At 40.2% G+C, this 23,576-nt stretch overlaps 2 protein-coding genes across 3 annotated transcripts in view; both read left to right on the forward strand.

The window, feature by feature from the left end:
- Window positions 1–5,849, forward strand: part of ABCA2 (ATP binding cassette subfamily A member 2) — a 50,590-nt gene extending 44,741 nt beyond the window's left edge. For both annotated transcript variants that reach the window (XM_075260371.1, XM_075260372.1), the window contains exons 44-48: window positions 1,728–1,820; window positions 2,070–2,172; window positions 2,411–2,548; window positions 2,927–3,133; window positions 5,070–5,849. In XM_075260371.1, coding sequence (XP_075116472.1) covers window positions 1,728–1,820; window positions 2,070–2,172; window positions 2,411–2,548; window positions 2,927–3,133; window positions 5,070–5,105 — 577 coding nt within the window. In that variant the 3' untranslated portion in view covers window positions 5,106–5,849. The remainder of the gene's footprint in view (window positions 1–1,727; window positions 1,821–2,069; window positions 2,173–2,410; window positions 2,549–2,926; window positions 3,134–5,069) is intronic.
- A 4,250-nt stretch (window positions 5,850–10,099) lies between these two features.
- Window positions 10,100–22,807, forward strand: CLIC3 (chloride intracellular channel 3). The gene is made up of 6 exons (XM_075260381.1): window positions 10,100–10,417; window positions 17,669–17,778; window positions 19,411–19,536; window positions 20,120–20,226; window positions 20,555–20,730; window positions 22,531–22,807. The coding sequence occupies exons 1-6, from the start codon at window positions 10,355–10,357 to the stop codon at window positions 22,690–22,692; spliced, it is 744 nt and encodes a 247-aa protein (XP_075116482.1). The 5' UTR covers window positions 10,100–10,354; the 3' UTR covers window positions 22,693–22,807.
- Window positions 22,808–23,576: the final 769 nt, after the last annotated feature.

The raw sequence follows: 23,576 nt of genomic DNA on the forward strand, positions 1-23,576 counted from the left end.
GCGCTCTATTATGTCCCTTAGTGGCCCCTGCACACAGTATTATGTCCCTTAGTGGCCCCTGCACACAGTATTATGTCCCTTAGTGGCCCCTGCACACAGTATTATGTCCCATAGTGGCCCCTGCACACAGTATTATGTCCCATAGTGGCCCCTGCACACAGTATTATCCCCCATAGTGGCCCCTGCACACAGTATTATCCCCCATAGTGGCCCCTGCACACAGTATTATCCCCCATAGTGGCCCCTGCACACAGTATTATCCCCCATAGTGGCCCCTGCATACAGTATTATGTCCCATAGTGGCCCCTGCATACAGTATTATGCCCCATAGTGGCCCCTGCACACAGTATTATCCCCCATAGTGGCCCCTGCACACAGTATTATCCCCCATAGTGGCCCCTGCACACAGTATTATCCCCCATAGTGGCCCCTGCACACAGTATTATCCCCCATAGTGGCCCCTGCACACAGTATTATCCCCCATAGTGGCCCCTGCACACAGTATTATCCCCCATAGTGGCCCCTGCACACAGTATTATACCCCATAGTGGCCCCTGCACACAGTATTATCCCCCATAGTGGCCCCTGCACACAGTATTATCCCCCATAGTGGCCCCTGCACACAGTATTATCCCCCATAGTGGCCCCTGCACACAGTATTATCCCCCATAGTGGCCCCTGCACACAGTATTATCCCCCATAGTGGCCCCTGCACACAGTATTATACCCCATAGTGGCCCCTGCACACAGTATTATCCCCCATAGTGGCCCCTGCACACAGTATTATGTCCCTTAGTGGCCCCTGCACACAGTATTATCCCCCATAGTGGACACCCATAAACAATTATTATACTCTGGAGTCTTTTCAGACCCCAGAGTATAATAATCGGAGAACCGGGGGAATAAAAACATAAAAAAAACTACTGTTTCTTACCTGTCCCCTGGCTCCTACGCTGTCGGCCTCCGCTTCCATCCTCCTTCAATGACGTCGGACGTCACATGACCCAGGACGCAGGCCGGGTTCATGTCACATCAGAGACGTCAGACAACTAGGAAGGAGGCCTGGCAGGATTGTGGAGAGGTAAGTAACAGTGTTTTTTATGTTTCTTATCTCTCCCGGGCCTCCAATCATTATACTCGAGGGGGGTCTGCAAAGACCCCCGAGTATAATGATAGTGTTTGTGGGGCCCGCGGTGTCACTTACCGATCCCGGCCCAGCCAGGATCAGTAAGTAAATAGGGCCCGTAACGGCCTATTAAAAAAAAAAAAAAAACCCTCAGCGGTAGCGGCTGTCACCTGGCCCCCTAATGTCCCGGGCCCTGTGGCAGCTGCCTCTGCTGCTATGGTGGTAGTTACGCCACTGGGCAGGGGACAGATAGATGTCAACATGATTGCAAGATTAGATTACGCAGGCTTTGTTTGTAGTCTGTTGCCATGGCGACACATAGGCATACATAGGAACTGTAGACACAAAATTATAGGATATTTTAAATTGAAAGTGTTTGCAAAGTTACGTCATCTCTCGTTTTTAGCTGCAGTGGAACAACATAAGCATTGGTCGCAGCTTTGGATGTGGCCTTTTTCCATTTTTGTGCAGATAAGTGTCAAGAATGTTTTTTATCAGTAATGTCAGCCATATTGTCTGTCCATCAATGGCAAGCTGTCGCGGAAGGCCGATCCTGGTCTGGTAAATTAATACTGCCTAACCTGCGATGTATTTCTCCCAGCATGGAAGAATGTGAAGCTCTGTGCACAAGACTGGCCATCATGGTCAATGGGCGTCTCAAATGCCTCGGCAGCATCCAGCATCTGAAAAACCGGTAAGAACACATTTTATTGCAGGAGAGGGAGGTACATAGGGGTGTAACACAATCCCAGGGCAAATTTTGGACTGTGGCCTCCTGAAGCAGGCAGACATTAAAGGTATAGCTTCAAGATCCTGAGCCCCAGAGGCTAAATCTGCACCTTGCCACCCCTTCCCCCGAATTTTTGTAACTGCAGCTTGTACAACAAATATGTTCACCGTATCATCTTGCAGCCTATAAAACATACCGTCCTGTGTTGCACAGGTTTGGTGACGGATATATGATCACAGTTAGAATGAAGTCCAGCGTTAACGTTAAGGAAGTCGTACGATTCTTCAATAGGAACTTTCCAGAAGCTATTCTCAAAGTGAGTATGGTGGTCATCCTCCATCAATTGTCTAGGACTATCTTCCCGGAGCTGCTCTCTTTATAAACCTGCATTATTTGTTTAGAGGGATGGAGATAAGCGGCTACAAGACAGATATGGTGACGCTTATCTTTTACAAGATTGCGATTTATAAACATTTAAGCATATACTCTGGCCATTTTTATGTTTTTTTGTAAACTGAAGCTCATGTCTGAGTTATTTATCATGTATCCTGCAGGAAAGACACCACACCAAGGTCCAGTACCAACTGAAGTCTGAACAGGTTTCTCTAGCCCAAGTCTTCAGTAAGATGGAGCAAGTAGTGGACGTGCTGGGGATCGAGGACTACTCTGTCAGCCAGACCACACTGGACAATGTAAGTAAGGCCTCTGTCTATACAATTGCCCAATCTTCTCTCATTGAATGGTGGCCACAGACATTGCATAACCATTAATGAAATCCCAGGACTATGATATTGATCTCCACTTCCCCTTCTCCGACAGTAAGATCATGTCATTTGGTCACTTGACCTTGCTTACTTCAGTCCCATTTGAATGAAAGAGGAAGAGTTACAATGCCCAGTGCAGCCATTACGTACTGTACGGCGCTGTGCTAGGTATCCAGTGAAGAGGCTGCATCAGTCAGTATCATAGTCCTGGATAACCCCTTCCTCTAACCCCATAAGTCTATACAATTGACTTGGCGTATTGTTTCAGTGACACTGCTTATCCACAGCTTTTTCTTCCCTTGACAGGTATTTGTCAACTTTGCCAAGAAACAGAGCGATAACTTGGAACAGCAAGAGGCAAACCATAGTAACACCGTCCCATCCCCCATGGAGCGAGTTCTGAGTCTCCTGCGACCCCGGACCACCCCCACCGAACTGCGGGCCCTGGTGGTGGAGGAGCCAGAAGATCTAGAGACTGATGATGAGGGTCTGATAAGCTTTGAGGAGGAAAGGGTAAGAGTGGCTTCTTCATAGTCACACCTATTGGGGTTCTATAGCGTTATCTCACTATAAACCAAGCAGCAGAGCATGCTGGGACTTGTGCCCAGTGGGGCAGATATATTAAAGGGGTTGTCCACTTTCAGACTAATATTGAGAAACAAATGTTGTTGTTTGTGCAATAAAATATACAGTTTTGCAATATACTGTCTGTATCAATTCCTCACAGTTTTCTAGATCTCTGCTTGCTGTCATTCATTCTGTTACTTCTAGTGGATAAAAGTCTGACCATGGTCATGTGATTTACGGTCCATGGTCATGTGATGAGCACACAGGTCCACAGCTGATTACCAGGCAGATGTCTGATTGTGCTGTGACTATAACGAGCTGTACCTGTGTGCTCATCACATGACCATGGACCGTAAATCACATGACCATGGTCAGACTCATCCACTAGAGGTGAGCAGAATGAATGACCGTAAGCAGAGATCTAGAAAACTGTGAGGAATTGATACAGAAAGTATATTGGAAAATTGTACAACTTTTTATTATACAAACCATAACATTTGTCTTTCAAAATTGGTCTGAAAATGGACAACCCCTTTAAGTCTGGTGCTTCACATGTCAGACTTAATAAAGGCCCTGACAGGTACAAGGCGCCCCTGATTTATCAAGAGGTTCCAACCTGTTAATAATTCAGACACAAGCTCATGTACCAAACTGCAGATCATCCCCAGTCAGGAACTGGTGGAGCTTTCATGTATGGATCACGCCAGAAAACTGGTGTGAATTAGAATAAATATGTAGGGCCGAGGTGACCCCCCCCTACCCTGCTCCACCCACAACTGTGTGAGGTGCAGAACGAGGGATATGACGCGAGAAAGGTTGTATGCAGGGTTACTGCAGCTCTGGTTGTATTGCCAGTTTCTGGCTCCATCCACCACTATAGCATCCATATCAGCTGATCTGTGTGGAATCTGGGCGTCAGACTCCATCTTTGGACAGGTTAACAGTAGGAAGCCACGAAAACCACTTGAACACATATCTTTCTCCTTTCCTGTCCTAGTCTGTTACAATGTGTCAGTGCAGGTACAATGTATTAGTACAGAGTCCACATTGTTTACACTGGATACAATTGTAACAATCCGCTGTGAGATACTTTTACACTGTGCTTTAAAGTATTTCCCAGAAGTTCATGTCATGAAGGTGGCCAAAAGCAAACTCTGAATAAGTTTTATTTATATGGCAAACAGACACTGTAAGTGTGAGAGCTTACTGATAGGTTTCTTGTGTACACGCTTAGGCTAAGCGCACACAACTGCATGCAGTCTGCGGGCCAGTAAAAATGTCACGAATGACATACAGATTGGTATCTATGTGTCATCCGTGGTTTTCACTAACCCATATATTGAAAATGACAGAGCTGCATGTACGGACAGGTGCAGGCTCCATATTTTGCAGCTCTTCAATGTGTTCATCAAAGTGTATGGGTCCATTCGGATGAAGAGTACAGTTGTGTGCATGAGGCATAAGGGTGTCCATTGATCTCTATTTGAATGGGGCGGTATAACAGAAAAAGGGTAGAGTAGACAGTAATAATAAAGCTATAACACAGCAGATGTATTCACAATGGGTGACCTATTCAGTAGGATACAGCACTGCCTTCATATACATCATCAGGGGGCTATAGTGTATTATGAACAGGCCCTTCTAGATATTGGTCTTTATGAATCTCCCCAGTCACTGATGGCAAGCAGAGATCCTACATGGTAGAAAACAAGCTATGCAATGCTCCTGGGTATTAGATAACACTTATACAATGGCTGAGCGTTCTTCACATCTCCCATATCTAGCACTGTATATGGAGCACTGTATATGGAGCACGGGGTGTGCTGTTAGGTCTCGGGGCTGGAGACAATATTGTAATCTGCCATCTTTCTGTTTCCTGCAGGCTCAGTTGTCTTTTAACACAGACACTCTCTGCTGAGGAGACGTCTTCATTCTGCACTACCAAGCAGTAACAACCAATACACTGGAGACCACTGCCCCATTTTTACAATATCCTCCAAATCAAGCTGGGGGGTTGTGTAGAAGGCTTAACATCGTCGACTGTGCCAGACAGCTGTGTATACAGCACATGGACCTGGATGACGCACATAACACTGTCCATGCATAGGGGGCGCTGCTCTGAAACGGACAAAAAGCAGACTCCATAACTGCTTATAAATGAACACAGCCGGGGACACAGCTATGGCGGGTCAAGACTGGGGTCCCCGTGAACAGAGAGACTGGCATCTGCTAGGGCCAGTGAATGGATGAGACTGGCTATAGCAGAGGATTCTCTTCATGATGTTGTTTTAGGAATGTATATACATCATGCTGCAGACAGGGGGCTCCACCGTCCTCCACGCACTTTCATTTTCAGGACATTGGCAGCAGACGTGGTGCTCTGCTCTGTGGGCATTATTATGACTTAGTTTTAGTTTGTTCCGATTCTTTACGTTTCGCTGTTTTTCGTGCTGACATCCCCTTTTACCCGTCTCTTTGTGCAATATAAATGTGCCAACCACTGTATATAGTGTCGCTGCAGAGGGCGCTCACGGCCTTGTGGCCATTTTTAGGAACTGCACTGCCAAAAATGGGTTATGTATGTTGTACATAATGCTTTATTTTGTGTTTTTTCCTTTTTTTTCAAAAACTGCAAATTAAATGACCAAATATGTGCACTTTATGTTGTAGTCGCCTCCTGTTCCTGGGTGCGTGAGAGGTAGGTCGGGAAATATGGATGTGAATAGAGCTGTGGATCCTTAGGGTCGACCCCTGGGGTCCACTGCTCTAAAAGAACTTACCTACCCTCATTTTCATGTATACTTGTTTGATTACTTACAGTCTTTAAGTAACCAGCCATGTTAACAAGTCAGACATCTTATCCAGGATCCCCCAAAGCTGCAAATAGAGAATGACGCCAAAGCGTAGTATGCTGACATAGGCAATTCTGTTCTGCTGTAACATCAGACCGGCCAGGTGAGCTGACAGATAAACCAATGGCAAGTAGCATTACAAGACGTCTTTCACACATTAGAAACCTGGTCTGTATATATCTGCCAGACACAGCGCCAGCACCCTGCCTTAGCCTGTGCCCCATCGAATTATATACCAGATACAAACCAATGAGAAGGGAGTCACTGTGTAAGAGAAAATACTGTACCCTGCCTACAAAGTCTAGTAATCCCTATGTGTGTAAGAAGTGCCCCCTATATAGCAAAGGAAGGGAAATAATCTGTCAGGTCACCAGAGCTTGTAAACCCCCCACCCTATATATACCTTAACGTACGTGCTCTGAGTGTACTTTGATCTCTTGTATTCAAAGTCAGAAAAATTTTAAGAGCATTTTACACTTTAAAGTAGATCATAATGTTAACCTTCATGTCCATAATATGGAGAAGAGAGCCAATATAGTCACTACAGACAGTAAAAACCTGCATAGAACTACTGTAATAGTTTCGTAGTATAGTAGTACTGCAGTATTATAGTAGTTATATTCCTGTACATAGGAGCAGTATTATAGTAGTTATATTATTGTACATAGGAGTAGTATTATAGTAGTTATATTCTTGTACATAGGGGGTAGTATTATAGTAGTTATATTCTTGTACATAGGAGTAGTATTATAGTAGTTATATTCTTGTACATAGGAGCAGTATTATAGTAGTTATAATATTGTACATAGGAGTAGTATTATAGTAGGTATATTCTTGTACATAGGGGGTAGTATTATAGTAGTTATATTCTTGTACATAGGAGCAGTATTATAGTAGTTATATTCTTGTACATAGGAGGTAGTATTATAGTAGTTATATTCTTGTACATAGGAGGTAGTATTATAGTAGTTATATTCTTGTACATAGGAGGTAGTATTATAGTAGTTATATTCTTGTACATAGGAGGTAGTATTATAGTAGTTATATTCTTGTACATAGGGGGTAGTATTATAGTAGTTATATTCTTGTACATAGGAGCAGTATTATAGTAGTTATATTCTTGTACATAGGAGGTAGTATTATAGTAGTTATATTCTTGTACATAGGAGGTAGTATTATAGTAGTTATATTCTTGTACATAGGGGGTAGTATTATAGTAGTTATATTCTTGTACATAGGAGCAGTATTATAGTAGTTATATTCTTGTACATAGGAGCAGTATTATAGTAGTTATATTCTTGTACATAGGAGCAGTATTATAGTAGTTATATTCTTGTACATAGGAGGTAGTATTATAGTAGTTATATTCTTGTACATAGGAGGTAGTATTATAATAGTTATATTCTTACAAAATAGTTTTTTCAAAACCGCAGCTTTGATGTAAGGGTCCGCAACTCGGAGCTTTTAAAACAACTTCTTTATTTCATCTTCTTAAAAAATCAATTCGCCACCTTAGGCTGAGGCACACATTCATGGACAACACATAGTGAAGACAAAATAGACACTGGACATAGTGAATTTAAAAATCTCTATGAAACTGACGCGTTTCGGAACGTCCAAAGCGTTCCTTAATCATAGTGAAGCTAGCTTCACTATGATTAAGGAACGCTTTGGACGTTCCGAAACGCGTCAGTTTCATAGAGATTTTTAAATTCACTATGTCCAGTGTCTATTTTGTCTTCACTATGTGTTGTCCATGAATGTGTGCCTCAGCCTAAGGTGGCGAATTGATTTTTTAAGAAGATGAAATAAAGAAGTTGTTTTAAAAGCTCCGAGTTGCGGACCCTTACATCAAAGCTGCGGTTTTGAAAAAACTATTTTGTACAAATTCACTCCGGTGAGTCAAGGAGAATAGGGTCGTGCACCAATCTTGATACTATAAAGGACGACAAGGGTGAGCTACTTTATATTTTTTTCTCTTTGTATTTGGTAGTTATATTCTTGTACATAGGAGCAGTATTATAGTAGTTATATTCTTGTACATAGGAGCAGTATTATAGTAGTTATATTCTTGTACATAGGAGCAGTATTATAGTAGTTATATTCTTGTACATAGGAGGTAGTATTATAGTAGTTATATTCTTGTACATAGGAGTAGTATTATAGTAGTTATATTCTTGTACATAGGAGGTAGTATTATAGTAGTTATATTCTTGTACATAGGAGTAGTATTATAGTAGTTATATTCTTGTACATAGGAGGTAGTATTATAGTAGTTATATTCTTGTACATAGGAGTAGTATTATAGTAGTTATATTCTTGTACATAGGAGGTAGTATTATAGTAGTTATATTCTTGTACATAGGAGTAGTATTATAGTAGTTATATTCTTGTACATAGGAGCAGTATTATAGTAGTTATATTGTACATAGGAGTAGTATTATAGTAGTTATATTCTTGTACATAGGAGCAGTATTATAGTAGTTATATTCTTGTACATAGGAGCAGTATTATAGTAGTTATATTCTTGTACATAGGAGCAGTCTTATAGTAGTTATATTCTTGTACATAGGAGGTAGTATTATAGTAGTTATATTCTTGTACATAGGAGTAGTATTATAGTAGTTATATTCTTGTACATAGGAGGTAGTATTATAGTAGTTATATTCTTGTACATAGGAGTAGTATTATAGTAGTTATATTCTTGTACATAGGAGGTAGTATTATAGTAGTTATATTCTTGTACATAGGAGTAGTATTATAGTAGTTATATTCTTGTACATAGGAGGTAGTATTATAGTAGTTATATTCTTGTACATAGGAGTAGTATTATAGTAGTTATATTCTTGTACATAGGAGCAGTATTATAGTAGTTATATTGTACATAGGAGTAGTATTATAGTAGTTATATTATTGTACATAGGAGGTAGTATAGTAGTTATATTCTTGTACATAGGAGGCAGTAATATAACTACTATTATACTGCTCCTATATATAACAATATACTAATATAGCGTGTGGTGCACCTCACCTGGAGATACACATGAATACAAATACACACGGATCCTTCACTTGGTGATTTAGCTTTTTTTACATTGATCCTTTGTTTGCTTTATTTTGAAGCCTTTGATATTTTTGCAGTAGCGTTTCAGTTTTCTTAAGGGCCGGAGATCCATGTGTTCCTGGGTTGTGAAGGTCACGTTGAATAAAAGGTCTATCTTCGCTCCTCTTATTCATAGTTACAATGTAATGCTGTGAACCATTCCTTGCTTTACTGCAGCAAATGCCATTTTGACCTATGAAGGACAGATAACAGGGGGCATTGTGTAGCGTCCTCTGTGTGGGGAGTCTTCAGCAGCCACTTCTGTTATACGTTGGGTCTCCTTATTGGATCTTCTTTGGTAATGTCTGTCTAGTTTCCAGTGAATAATATGTTTTTAGTGAACTGAGCTCCATTATCTAATACAGAGCTCCGAAACGCCTGCAATGATACAGGCAGCTGAATGTTATCATATTATTGTAATCACCACTAGGGGGAGCTCAGGACCTTACTGTCTGTGTACTGATATCTATAATAACACCATTCTTTAAGCTCCACATCTCCCTCTAGTGGTGGCTTCAGGTAGTCAGGATTTTGTCATTTGGTTTTATGTTTTTTAGCAGGAGATTTGGAACTGTGTATCAGGAATTTGTAGCTCTGACCTCCTGTGTAGATTTATTACAAAATCAGCACAATCTGTTGTACCTAAAGACAGTGTAGTTACAAGACAGACATTTCCAGGAAACTGTGTCAGGCCCAGCAGCCCTCACATGCCATTCATAGCAATACTATAAGGTCAAGGGACTTTAGGACCAGAGCCCAGGTGTAACTACAACCACAGCGCCTCCTACTGGTACTATGGATGCTAACTGGATGTGTAATTAGTGTTCTGTACAGCACTTCATGACCTGAATTGTTCTGTGCCACTGACAATGCACATACAAATCTGTAGGCTACGCTGATCTAGCAGTTAACACTGACACAAGCAGGTTTCAGGGCAGGAATGTGTGCTAAGATGACTGGTATTTGGGTGGTCAGAAGATGATGTATGCCTGGAATGAATGATTAGGAGGATCATCTGTGTATCAGAACTTTAAGGAAGAGCAACTCTGACTGACGTGTGACATGGAGGAATGTGGTTAGTGCAGCTTTAATTGTAAAGGGAGTGTCACTCTGTTCCAGGCAGCGGAGACAACCAGAGGCGAGGATCACACCTGCAGAATCCGAGTCAAGATCAGGGCCTGAGGAACTACGGCCACCACCAGAGGACCCACCATGGCGTCACCAACAGCCTGCAAGACCATGGTGGCTGAACCCAAAATTGAGCTCTTTGTCAGGGTAAAGCTATAGCTGCATTCACTACTCATCCATGGTCTGCAAAGCATTTCATCTGCAGATACCTGCACTCTATAGAATCACCAACAAGACATGCTGGATGGTATTATGTAGATCCCAATGGGCTGGTGAGCAATGTTTTGCTACGGCTACTTGGCTGCATTGAGCATTTCTCTGCAATTTGACTCTCTCTTGCTTATCTAGGGAGTCGTTTTGTTAACTAAACTGAAGCACATGTCTATATAGGCAGCAGACGTGTAGAAAAAAAATATCTGGTTATTTGGAAACTGTCAATAGGTAGCTGTTAATGGAGTCATGGTAAGTGCTATATACTCATTAATGTACAATACAGATAGGATTTAATCATAGTCTGTGTATATGTCCAGGTGTTCAGTAAGAACCAGAGAGACGATGAAAATAAGATCTGTCTAGAGCACAGAACCTAAATGTCTACAATATAAATTAAAAGATGCTGCAGGTGCTATTGACCTTCTTAAGTGTTTCTGCTAAAGATTACAAGTGAACATTACCTTCAAGAACATATGAGGGTCCGTACTGTCCTAGGTGACATTCATTATATACCGGTATGTAAATTATACTAAATGTAGCAAACAGCTAAAATATTCTTATCTTATTCTTATGCTTAGCATCATTAACTCATCACCAAAAAGTAATAATTAAAATAAGACCTTTTAGTAAAATTTTGAAAAGGTTTCCTGAAATGGGAAAAATAGTTTGTGTTTGGGAATATACAGAACACTAGAATACTGCCCCCCTAAGTACAAAAACATAACTGCAATAATACTGCCTCCTATGTACAAGAATATAACTACTATAATACTGCTCCTATGTACAAGAATATAACTACTATAATACTACCTCCTATGTACAAGAATATAACTGCTATAATACTACCTCCTATGTACAAGAATATAACTACTATAATACTACCTCCTATGTACAAGAATATAACTACTATAATACTACCTCCTATGTACAAGAATATAACTGCTATAATACTACCCCCTATGTACAAGAATATAACTACTATAATACTACCTCCTATGTACAAGAATATAACTACTATAATACTACCTCCTATGTACAAGAATATAACTGCTATAATACTACCTCCTATGTACAAGAATATGATTACTATAATACTGCCTTCTATGTACTAGAATATAACTACTATAATACTACTCCTATATACAAGAATATAACTACTATAATACTACCTCCTATGTACAAGAATATAACTGCTATAATACTACCTCCTATGTACAAGAATATGATTACTATAATACTGCCTTCTATGTACTAGAATATAACTACTATAATACTGGCCCTATGTACAAGAATATAACTACAATAATACTACTCCTATGTACAAGAATATAACTACTATAATACTACTTCCTATATATAAGAATATAACTACTATAATACTGCCCCCTATATACAAGAATATAACTACTATAATACTACTCCTATGTACAAGAATACAACTACTATAATACTGCTCCTATGTACAAGAATTTACTATAATACTACCTCCTATGTACAAGAATATAACTACTGTAATACTACTCCTGTGTACAAGAATACAACTACTATAATACTGCTCCTATGTACAAGAATTTACTATAATACTACCTCCTATGTACAAGAATATAACTACTGTAATACTACTCCTGTGTACAAGAATACAACTACTATAATACTGCTCCTATGTACAAGAATATGATTATTATAATACTGCCTTCTATGTACTAGAATATAACTACTATAATACTGCCCCCTATGTACAAGAATATAACTACTATAATACTACCTCCTATGTACAAGAATATAACTATAATACTACTCCTATGTACAAGAATATAACTACTATAATACTACCTCCTATGTACAAGAATATAACTGCTATAATACTACCTCCTATGTACAAGAATATAACTACTATAATACTACCTCCTATGTACAAGAATATGATTACTATAATACTGCCTTCTATGTACTAGAATATAACTACTATAATACTACTCCTATATACAAGAATATAACTACTATAATACTACCTCCTATGTACAAGAATATAACTGCTATAATACTACCTCCTATGTACAAGAATATGATTACTATAATACTGCCTTCTATGTACTAGAATATAACTACTATAATACTGCCCCCTATGTACAAGAATATAACTACTATAATACTACTCCTATGTACAAGAATACAACTACTATAATACTGCTCCTATGTACAAGAATTTAACTACTATAATACTACCTCCTATGTACAAGAATACAACTACTATAATACTACTCCTATGTACAAGAATATAACTACTATAATACTACCTCCTATGTACAAGAATATAACTACTATAATACTGCCCCCTATGTACAAGAATATAACTACTATAATACTACTCCTATGTACAAGAATATAACTACTATAATACTGCTCCTATGTACAAGAATATAACTACTATAATACTACTTCCTATATATAAGAATATAACTACTATAATACTGCCCCCTATATACAAGAATATAACTACTATAATACTACTCCTATGTACAAGAATACAACTACTATAATACTGCTCCTATGTACAAGAATTTACTATAATACTACCTCCTATGTACAAGAATATAACTACTGTAATACTACTCCTGTGTACAAGAATACAACTACTATAATACTGCTCCTATGTACAAGAATTTACTATAATACTACCTCCTATGTACAAGAATATAACTACTGTAATACTACTCCTGTGTACAAGAATACAACTACTATAATACTGCTCCTATGTACAAGAATATGATTATTATAATACTGCCTTCTATGTACTAGAATATAACTACTATAATACTGCCCCCTATGTACAAGAATATAACTACTATAATACTACCTCCTATGTACAAGAATATAACTATAATACTACTCCTATGTACAAGAATATAACTACTATAATACTACCTCCTATGTACAAGAATATAACTGCTATAATACTACCTCCTATGTACAAGAATATAACTACTATAATACTACCTCCTATGTACAAGAATATGATTACTATAATACTGCCTTCTATGTACTAGAATATAACTACTATAATACTACTCCTATATACAAGAATATAACTACTATAATACTACCTCCTATGTACAAGAATATAACTGCTATAATACTACCTCCTATGTACAAGAATATGATTACTATAATACTGCCTTCTATGTACTAGAATATAACTACTATAATACTGCCCCCTATGTACAAGAATATAACTACTATAATACTACTCCTATGTACAAGAATACAACTACTATAATACTGCTCCTATGTACAAGAATTTAACTACTATAATACTACCTCCTATGTACAAGAATATAACTACTATAATACTACTCCTATGTACAAGAATACAACTACTATAATACTGCTCCTATGTACAAGAATTTAACTACTATAATACTACCTCCTATGTACAAGAATACAACTACTATAATACTACTCCTATGTACAAGAATATAACTACTATAATACTACCTCCTATGTACAAGAATATAACTACTATAATACTGCCCCCTATGTACAAGAATATAACTACTATAATACTACTCCTATGTACAAGAATATAACTACTATAATACTGCTCCTATGTACAAGAATATAACTACTATAATACTACCTCCTATGTACAAGAATATAACTACTATAATACTACTCCTATGTACAAGAATATAACTACTATAATACTACTCCGATGTACAAGAATATAACTACTATAATACTAGATAGTGAAGCTTTAGAATTACAATTGTATACTATCTTGCTTACACAGTGTTTCTAGGAGCAGTCTGCTATATTAAGGATTTCCTGTGCACGGCCCTCAGGTGTGAACTGGTCTCTATTCTCAGTGTGTCACAGGTCACTGTGGTTGTTGCTCCTCGTCCTCCATTATGTGCGGTTTCAGTAGTGATAATTGTTAGTTTCTCTTACACTTCTGTAATTTCAACGCTTAGGTAACAAGTCTGGACTCTTCTTAATTAGAGGATTCGTGTTCCTTGCAGGTCTGTGTGGCGGTATATTGTTGTCCCAGGTGTTCTTGTCATGCTTCTGTCCTATACAATAAGATTATCCATAAATGACATGTGTGAATGTGACTTTGTGATTCTCACTGGCAGATAGATGGCCTCACTGTAAACCTATGGTCCCTATGGATCCTAACTATACACGTGTGATCTCTATGGGTCCTCACCATAAACCTATGATCCCTACAGGGCACGAGAAATGAAGAGTTGTGATAGTGGCAGAACTACTACTGTCCCTATCACTACACTAGATTCATGTACTATGGGATTTTTGCTGCTGCAGTAGTTTATGGCAGATGCTGACACAATGGGGTTAAAGTTACGGTGTCCGTGGCATGGAGAATGGTTTGAGAAAAGTCTCCAAATAAATAATATGAAGAGCCGGAGACACTTAGAATGTAAAACTGTACGTGGTGCAATGAGTCCTGGGCAGGTCCCGGATTTGTCTGGTGCCAGCACAGGGTGTGGCGGCCATAATTAATAATGACGCCACTAATTAAATGAGTCACCTGGAAACATCTCTGAAGATGAGAAAACCATTGTCCTGAGTGTAACGTGCTGGCCTCCTCTGCCTGCAGGGCCCATCCTCATTTCAACCCTGTTTTCTGCAATAGGGAACTTTGTTTTTTTTTTTTTTTTTTTTTTGTAGATTGTGAGCCCCACATAGAGCTCACAATGTACATTTTTTCCCTATCATTATGTCTTTTTTGGAATATGGGATGGAAATCCATGCAAACACGGGGAGAACATACAAACTCCTTGCAGATGGTTTTACGCCCTTGGCGGGATTTGAACACCAGGACTCCAGCGCTGCAAGGCTGCAGTGCTAACCACTGAGCCACCGTGTGGCCCCTGGGAACTTGTTTCTGGACCCCGTTGTTAATAAAGTCTATACAAGCCCTAGTGGTCTGCACCTGCACCCAGACCCTATCCATATTGCATGTACAATCCTATAGCTCTGCCCCATTGGTATCACAAGAGGGGTTGCAGTGGTCACAGCTATGACCGGGCCAGAAGTCAGGGGGCCCCATAGGTCATTGTCGTCTCACTAGGTCGGGATAAACTTTGATCTCCTCCTGTTCTCCTTACATGGCTTACAGTCTGGACAAAATCAATGTAATGCCCCTGCTTTCTGGGGCGACAGCCTTCCACTGTCAGAAAGGTGAAATTTAACCCTTTTATTGCAAAAAAAACACGCCAGTTGTTCAGCAGGATATAATCAAGGGGGAATCTGGAGGGTTGGGGCACTTACAAGGGTCAGGAACGATGTGAAACTTGTGTGCACAGACATGTTCACACTTTTCAACCAGCATGGATCTAAAGACATTTAGTGACAATGTGGTTTTTATTTGCATTTTTTCTTCATGTGACCAGTTCTTCTCCATTCCCATCTAATGCTACATTGAGCACGTTGCCGGTTCCCTGATGCATTGTGGGAGATCAGATGACAGTTACTGCTATGCAATAAGGTCACATGACTGGCAGCAGGGTGGAGCCAATCTAAGGTCTCTTGTCATGGGCAACCAGCAGAGGTTTGAAAGCAGCAATGTGTGTGAAGGAGGGAAAGAATCAGCACAAAACAGAAGAGCATTTGGAAAATATCCTAAATTCTTATGCACATTTTTACTGTGAAGTGGGAAGATTACAATTCTGCTTCATGTGGCTATCCATCCTGGAAACATGGGCGGAATTTATCAAGACTGGCGTTACCTTAGCCTGGCCTGACCAAGCTGCTCCCACTTTTGCAAAAAGTGGCGAGGGATGTGGAGTAACCTTGGTGCAACAATGATGCAGCACGTTAACACTTAACTATGTCAGGAAATAGTCATGGATGGGTTAATAAACTCCCCCATTTGTGTTTCACCACTAGGGGGAGCTTAGTGCATACGGTGGTATTATTTAGTGCTCCCTCTACTGGTGGATACATTTTTTTTCCTGTTTGGTCTTCCCCATCTGCTGTATGAGAGCAGACTGTTCTGGCTGACTGTGGCCCCGGGGGACCACCATCCTGTCCTCAGGCTACCTACAGTTCAGTATCTTCTGCTTCCTGATGGCGCTTCCTTTGAAATGACAAGAATGAGCCATCTCCATGTGTTACGGTGCGGTGCGGATTCTCGCCGGGCTGGTTAGTCTAGTAAATCCTGCAGCTGTCCCATCAGTATTTCCCCATTATTCTCCGCAGAAGAACCAGCACCCATGGGTGGGACTGATAGGTGTGAACCTGTAAAAAATCTTGTTTGTTTACTGTGGAGAGAAGTCAGGAATCTTGTGGGTTAACAATTGCACAATGTCTACACCTCAAATACCCCACACCCGCCCCCGTGGATATTTGTAATTCCTCCACTCTTCATCATGAGATTCCTCCTGGTTGCAGAGTTATGATGACATCTCCTTTATTTGTTAAAGGGGGTTATTATAAATAAAGCTTATAGAAGTGAATACAGAATAGGCTACAGCTATGTGATATTCCTGCCATGGTTATTCTGGCCCTGGTGATATTAGTGAGGGGGGGGGGGGGGATAGTGATGCTTTATAGCAGGGGTAGGGAACGTACGGCTCTCCAGCTGTTGTAAAACTACAACTCCCAGCATGCATACTTGCTCTGCTGTTCTTGGAACTCCCATGGAAGTGAATGGAGCATGCTGGGAGTTGTAGTTTCACAGCAGCTGGAGAGCCGAAGGTTCCCTATCCCTGCTTTATAGGTACATACAATGGCCAGCCAGAGAACTGTGACAGGGAGCACATGATGTGCTTTATTTTAAGAAACTTTATTTACACTAACAAAGGCATTTTTCTAAACAGATTAAATGAACACTCCGGATACCTTTGCAACACTATCATAAGTGCAGGGCCTGTGGCCGAATAATAATCTCACATGTCACCGGGGCGTACGATACACACTCTAAAGTAGACAGATGATGTGGATTTATATCTGGTCTATATATCCTAGCTACATCTCTCCGCTACTTCTTCTTATACAACCATATTCACACATTGAAATATTTTCAAACTAAGCCTGGACCAGCACATGGGAGAGACCAATAATGTACCGATATACTATCTATTGTAATCCTGGACAGGCAGTGAATCCCCTCATCTGAATAAGTTTTGTTAACCAGTGATCTTTATCTTATTATTTTTATAGTCAAGTGAAGATGGAGAAAGTATTGGAACAAATCCCTTCTCACAACGTCTGGCCATGATCCTGATGTCCAAGGGATGCACCTTCACACTGAACACCGTGGACATGAAGAGGTGAGCGCAACAAAGAGTCTGTATAGAAGTATTAGTACACAAGGGCAAATACACAACCTCAGGATAGTCTTTATAACATATTCTTTTACATCGCATCAAATCTACAATAACTAAGTAATATGATACTGCCCCTGTCTACAAGAATATACCTACTATAATACTATCCCCTAAGTACAAGAATATAACTACTATAATACTGCTCCTATATACAAGAATACAACTACTATAATATTGTTCCTATGTACAAGAATATAACTACTATAATACTGCTCCTATGTACAAGAATATAACTACTATAATACTGCTCCTATGTACAAGAATATAACTACTATAATACTGCTCCTATGTACAAGAATATAACTACTATAATACTGCTCCTATGTACAAGAATATAACTACTATAATACCGCTCCTATGTACAAGAATATACCTACTATAATACCACTCCTATGTACAAGAATATAACTACTATAATACTACCTCCTATGTACAAGAATATAACTACTATAATACTGCTCCTATGTACAAGAATATAACTACTATAATACTACTCCTATGTACAAGAATATAACTACTATAATACTACTCCTATGTACAAGAATATAACTACTATAATACTGCTCCTATGTACAAGAATATAACTACTATAATACTACTCCTATGTACAAGAATACAACTACTATAATACTACCTCCTATGTACAAGAATATAACTACTATAATACTACTCCTATGTACAAGAATATCACTACTATAATACTACCTCCTATGTACAAGAATATAACTACTATAATACTACCTCCTATGTACAAGAATATAACTACTGTAATACTGCTCCTATGTACAAGAATATAACTACTATAATACTGCTCCTATGTACAAGAATATAACTACTATAATACTACTCCTATGTACAAGAATACAACTACTATAATACTACTCCTATGTACAAGAATACAACTACTATAATACTACTCCTATGTACAGGAATATAACTACTATAATACTGCTCCTATGTACAAGAATATAACTACTATAATACTGCTCCTATGTACAAGAATATAACTACTATAATACTACCTATGTACAAGAATATTACTACTATAATACTACCTCCTATGTACAAGAATATAACTACTATAATACTACTCCTATGTACAAGAATACAACTACTATAATACTACTCCTATGTACAGGAATACAACTACTATAATACTGCCCCTATGTACAAGAATATAACTACTATAATACTGCTCCTATGTACAAGAATATAACTACTATAATACTACTCCTATGTACAAGAATATAACTACTATAATACTGCTCCTATGTACAAGAATATAACTACTATAATACTACCTCCTATGTACAAGAATATAACTACTATAATACTACCTCCTATGTACAAGAATATAACTACTATAATACTACTCCTATGTACAAGAATATAACTACTATAATACTGCTCCTATGTACAAGAATATAACTACTATACTACCTCCTATGTACAAGAATAAAACTACTATAATACTGCTCCTATGTACAAGAATATAACTACTATACTACCTCCTATGTACAAGAATAAAACTACTATAACCTACCTCTTGTGACCCTCTCTCTCTTCTCTATCCAGGGCCTTGGAGGTCTTGAAGGATTTGGCTCCGGGCACTCAACCTCCCTTCCTTGTTTACAACAATGAAGTCAAAATAGACGTGAACAAGATTGAAGAGTTTCTGGAGGAGAAGTTGGCACCTCCCCGGTAATCGAGGGTGTTCTAATCCTGGGGTTTTTGCTGCTGGGACTGTGGGATTATACTATTAGTCTATGGTGCACATATTAGGATTTGCCTCCAGTAAAGTGTATGCTATTCCACACATAACCACTAGAGGGCACCTCGGAGTTGTACTCCTCACTGGAAGAATATGCAAATTTGTCTTCCATGATGTAAAAAGGAAGACAGTGCCTCGGTCATGCAGCCCACTAGGGGGAGCTCCGTTTAACATCATACCCGACCCTCCCAAAGGCCTTTGCTGCAATCATGTGGGATTTTACCAAGTCAGTCTCTCAGCCGAGGACAGCTGTTTCAATCTATTTGGGACTCTTCAGCCCGGCGCAGAGAAGACTGACTTGGCAGAGGTGAGAGGCTTCTAGACAGGGTTAAGGGGATATCGTCACTCCTTAGGGAGAAACCACCATTTAGGTGTGTGCAGTCTTATTAAGCCATTTGCGCTCCACTGTGAGGGATCATGGGATGAATATGCAAATCTGTCTTCTGTGATGTAATTAGGAAGACAATGCCTCACTGCTCAGCGATTGAAGTCTTTTATTTTTTTTCTTCCTAGATTTCCCAGTATGACACCCAAAAACAAGGAATCCAACACGGCCGGGAATGATGTTTTCCATAAATTCTCTGCGTACATTAAGAATCAGTCCGCAGCCCAGGAAGACAGTGAGTACTATAAGTAAACCAAACCACACAATGAATGATCCCACGCTTAAAGGGGTCGCCACTTTTTAACTTGAAGTCCACCCTCCATACCCCAAGACTACTAGACGTAAGAATTCTGGTGCCCCCTGGAACACTGACACACCTTGATGGCTGTATATGACACAGCGCCACTCTTGTTCCTGTGGCTGTATGTTGTACTGCAGCTCAGCCACATTCATTTTGGCATGAACTAACCTTTGTTGTCAGGATCGGCAGTGGTCGGACCCCGGTACTAGATCGTTGTGTAACACGACTAGATCTTTAACTGTTCATCTACCATTGTTTCCAGATCTACAGAAAAGCTTGCTGCGGTCGCTGGTGAAGTTAGACTATTTCCTGAAGAGCCCCCTACCTTCAGAGCTGGCAAAGGACCCCAAAATGACCGTCTCAAAAAGGAAGTTCCTGGATGGAGATAACCTGACCCTGCCCGACTGCAACCTGCTGCCCAAACTCCACATCATCAATGTAAGTGAGAATTCTGGAGTTAAAATTCTGCTTGCTCTAGGGTTGCCATGGTAGCATCAACTAATGATCGGTGTGGACATCCTGTCATGTGATCCTCACTTATAGGAGTGGCATGACATAATAGGAAGTCCATGCAACATTCAATTTGTTTGTGTTGTCATGGCAACTCCAGAGCAAGCACACATTTTACATGGCAGCAGCAGCAAGAAGGAAAGTTGAATACAGCTCGCCACCCAGCTTTCTTTGATTCCTTTTTTTGTAAACATAAAGGGACATCCTTATGGGTTGGTGTGCTATAATGGCAGCCATATTGGTTGTCACACTGCTTTTCCACATCTAAAACTTCCCCTTGGTGATGCTTCCAATCTGTGTGATAGAGTAATACCATATGCAATATCACCCAGCTTTGATAGACTCCTAAATGCCCCGACACAACCCTACATACTATACTGCTGCTCAGCTGACACATACACTCACCGGCCACTTTATTAGGTACACCATGCTAGTAACGGGTTGGACCCCCTTTTGCCTTCAGAACTGCCTCAATTCTTCATGGCATAGATACAACAAGGTGCTGGAAGCATTCCTCAGAGATTTTGGTCCATATTGACATGATGGCATCACACAGTTGCAGTCGCAGATTTGTCGGCTGCACATCCATGATGCGAATCTCCCGTTCCACCACATCCCAAAGATGCTCCTCTATTGGATTGAGATCTGGTGACTGTGGAGGCCATTGGAGTACAGTGAACTCATTGTCATGTTCAAGAAACCAGTCTGAGATGATTCCAGCTTTATGACATGGCATTGCATTATCCTGCTGAAAGTAGCCATCAGATGTTGGGTACATTGTGGTCATAAAGGGATGGACATGGTCAGCAACAATACTCAGGTAGGCTTTGGCGTTGCAACGATGCTCAATTGGTACCAAGGGGCCCAAAGAGTGCCAAGAAAATATTCCCCACACCATGACACCACCACCACCAGCCTGAACCGTTACCGATACAAGGCAGGATGGATCCATGCTTTCATGTTGTTGACGCCAAATTCTGACCCTACCATCCGAATGTCGCAGCAGAAATCGAGACTCATCAGACCAGGCAACGTTTTTCCAATCTTCAATTGTCCAATTTCGATGAGCTTGTGCAAATTGTAGCCTCAGTTTCCTGTTCTTAGCTGAAAGGAGTGGCACCCGGTGTGGTCTTCTGCTGCTGTAGCCCATCTGTAGCCTCAAAGTTGGACGTACTGTGCGGCGTTCAGAGATGCTCTTCTGGCTACCTTGGTTGTAACGGGTGGCTATTTGAGTCACTGTTGCCTTTCTATCAGCTCGAACCAGTCTGGCCATTCTCCTCTGACCTCAACAACGCATTTCCGCCCACAGAACTGCCGCTCACTGGATGTTTTTTCTTTTTCGGACCATTCTCTGTAAACCCTAGAGATGGTTGTGCGTGAAAATCCCAGTAGATCAGCAGTTTCTGAAATACTCAGACCAGCCCTTCTGGCACCAACAACTATGCCACGTTCAAAGGCACTCAAATCACCTTTCTTCCCCATACTGATGCTCGGTTTGAACTGCAGGAGATTGTCTTGACCATGTCTACATGCCTAAATGCACTGAGTTGCCGCCATGTGATTGGCTGATTAGAAATTAAGTGTTAACGAGCAGTTGGACAGGTGTACCTAATAAAGTGGCCGGTGAGTGTAGATAAGCACCCAGCTTTCCCAAAGGAACCAGTAGATGATCATTTGTACAGTTCAGGATTTTTGCCTTGCATTATTGAGCCTCTTCCTCCCGTACAGATCGTCTGCAGACACTACCGCAAGTTTGACATCACCGACGGCCTCCAGGGCATCGCCCGCTATCTCCAAAATGCTGAGGAACTGAAGGCGTTCAAGTACACCTGCCCCCACTCCAGTGAGATCACCCTCTTCTACCGCAGTGCAGTCAGGAAAATGCCCTAGGCTTGGACGGGCTACTAAATGACACAACCCAATTCTCCCTCCTGGACGCCAAATAGACCGCCATCTACTGCCAGACAAAAATTTGAGTATGAGCGACACCCGACAGCACAGACATCAGCCAAGTTTAGGTGTCCTATAAAACCTAGGACCTCACCCTGTGGTACTTGTGCCCCAGGGGTACGGAACCTGTCTATAGAAGTATACACCCCGCCCGGCAGCTCTTCTGATTGGTCTGTTTTAGTAATTAATATTGTGTTGTCTCTGTTATTCCTCCTGGAAATATTAGTAAGCTTCCATATCAGCACTACTAGTCCACGTCCCTACAGAAGTTTCATATATCTGACTGCGCAAAGACACTCGCTTGGACAAGGAAAATGGTAACACTCAGTTGTCATAGTTAGACATTTCCAGGAAGAATAATAGAGGCCTGGTGTAATGAGTAATGAAGAGTTACAAATACTTACTAATATATAAAGAAAAAAATCTCACTAAAATCTCACATCCAAAATTTTTATTGAAAAATAATTCCATATTGTACAAGAAAATTCATCAAGTAGGTAAAAAAATAATATAATATATGAAATATAAATAGACGAAAATTTGAGGTTTTTCTAAAAACTGGCGCTTAGACCCGGGATAGATCTGCAGCTCTCGCATGTTGCTGAATAACTACAACTCCCAGCATTCATAATATACAATTTTAGTTGTTTTATGCAATATGTAAAGTTTTTCATTTTTTTTTTTACTCTGGACAGTGCCGGCAGCCATTTTATGGTCCTTCAGTTCTCACAACGGCTGCCAGCACACACGTGAAGAGGTCATTGTTGAATCTGTGCCGTCCCGTTCGCGCACTCCGTGCAGTGACAGCCGCCATTTTGTATCTT

The sequence above is a fragment of the Leptodactylus fuscus genome, chromosome 11, assembly GCF_031893055.1.
Source record: "Leptodactylus fuscus isolate aLepFus1 chromosome 11, aLepFus1.hap2, whole genome shotgun sequence".
In the NCBI taxonomy this organism is placed as follows: domain Eukaryota; kingdom Metazoa; phylum Chordata; class Amphibia; order Anura; family Leptodactylidae; genus Leptodactylus; species Leptodactylus fuscus.

Excerpts from the sequence above, each read along its gene's own strand:
- CLIC3 (XM_075260381.1), top strand. The coding sequence starts at position 10,355 with ATGGCGTCACCAACAGCCTGCAAGACCATGGTGGCTGAACCCAAAATT. Across the intron at positions 19,537-20,119 it reads GAGAAGTTGGCACCTCCCCG|ATTTCCCAGTATGACACCCA; the intron begins GTAATCGAGGGT and ends TTTTCTTCCTAG. Across the intron at positions 20,731-22,530 it reads CCAAACTCCACATCATCAAT|ATCGTCTGCAGACACTACCG; the intron begins GTAAGTGAGAAT and ends CCTCCCGTACAG.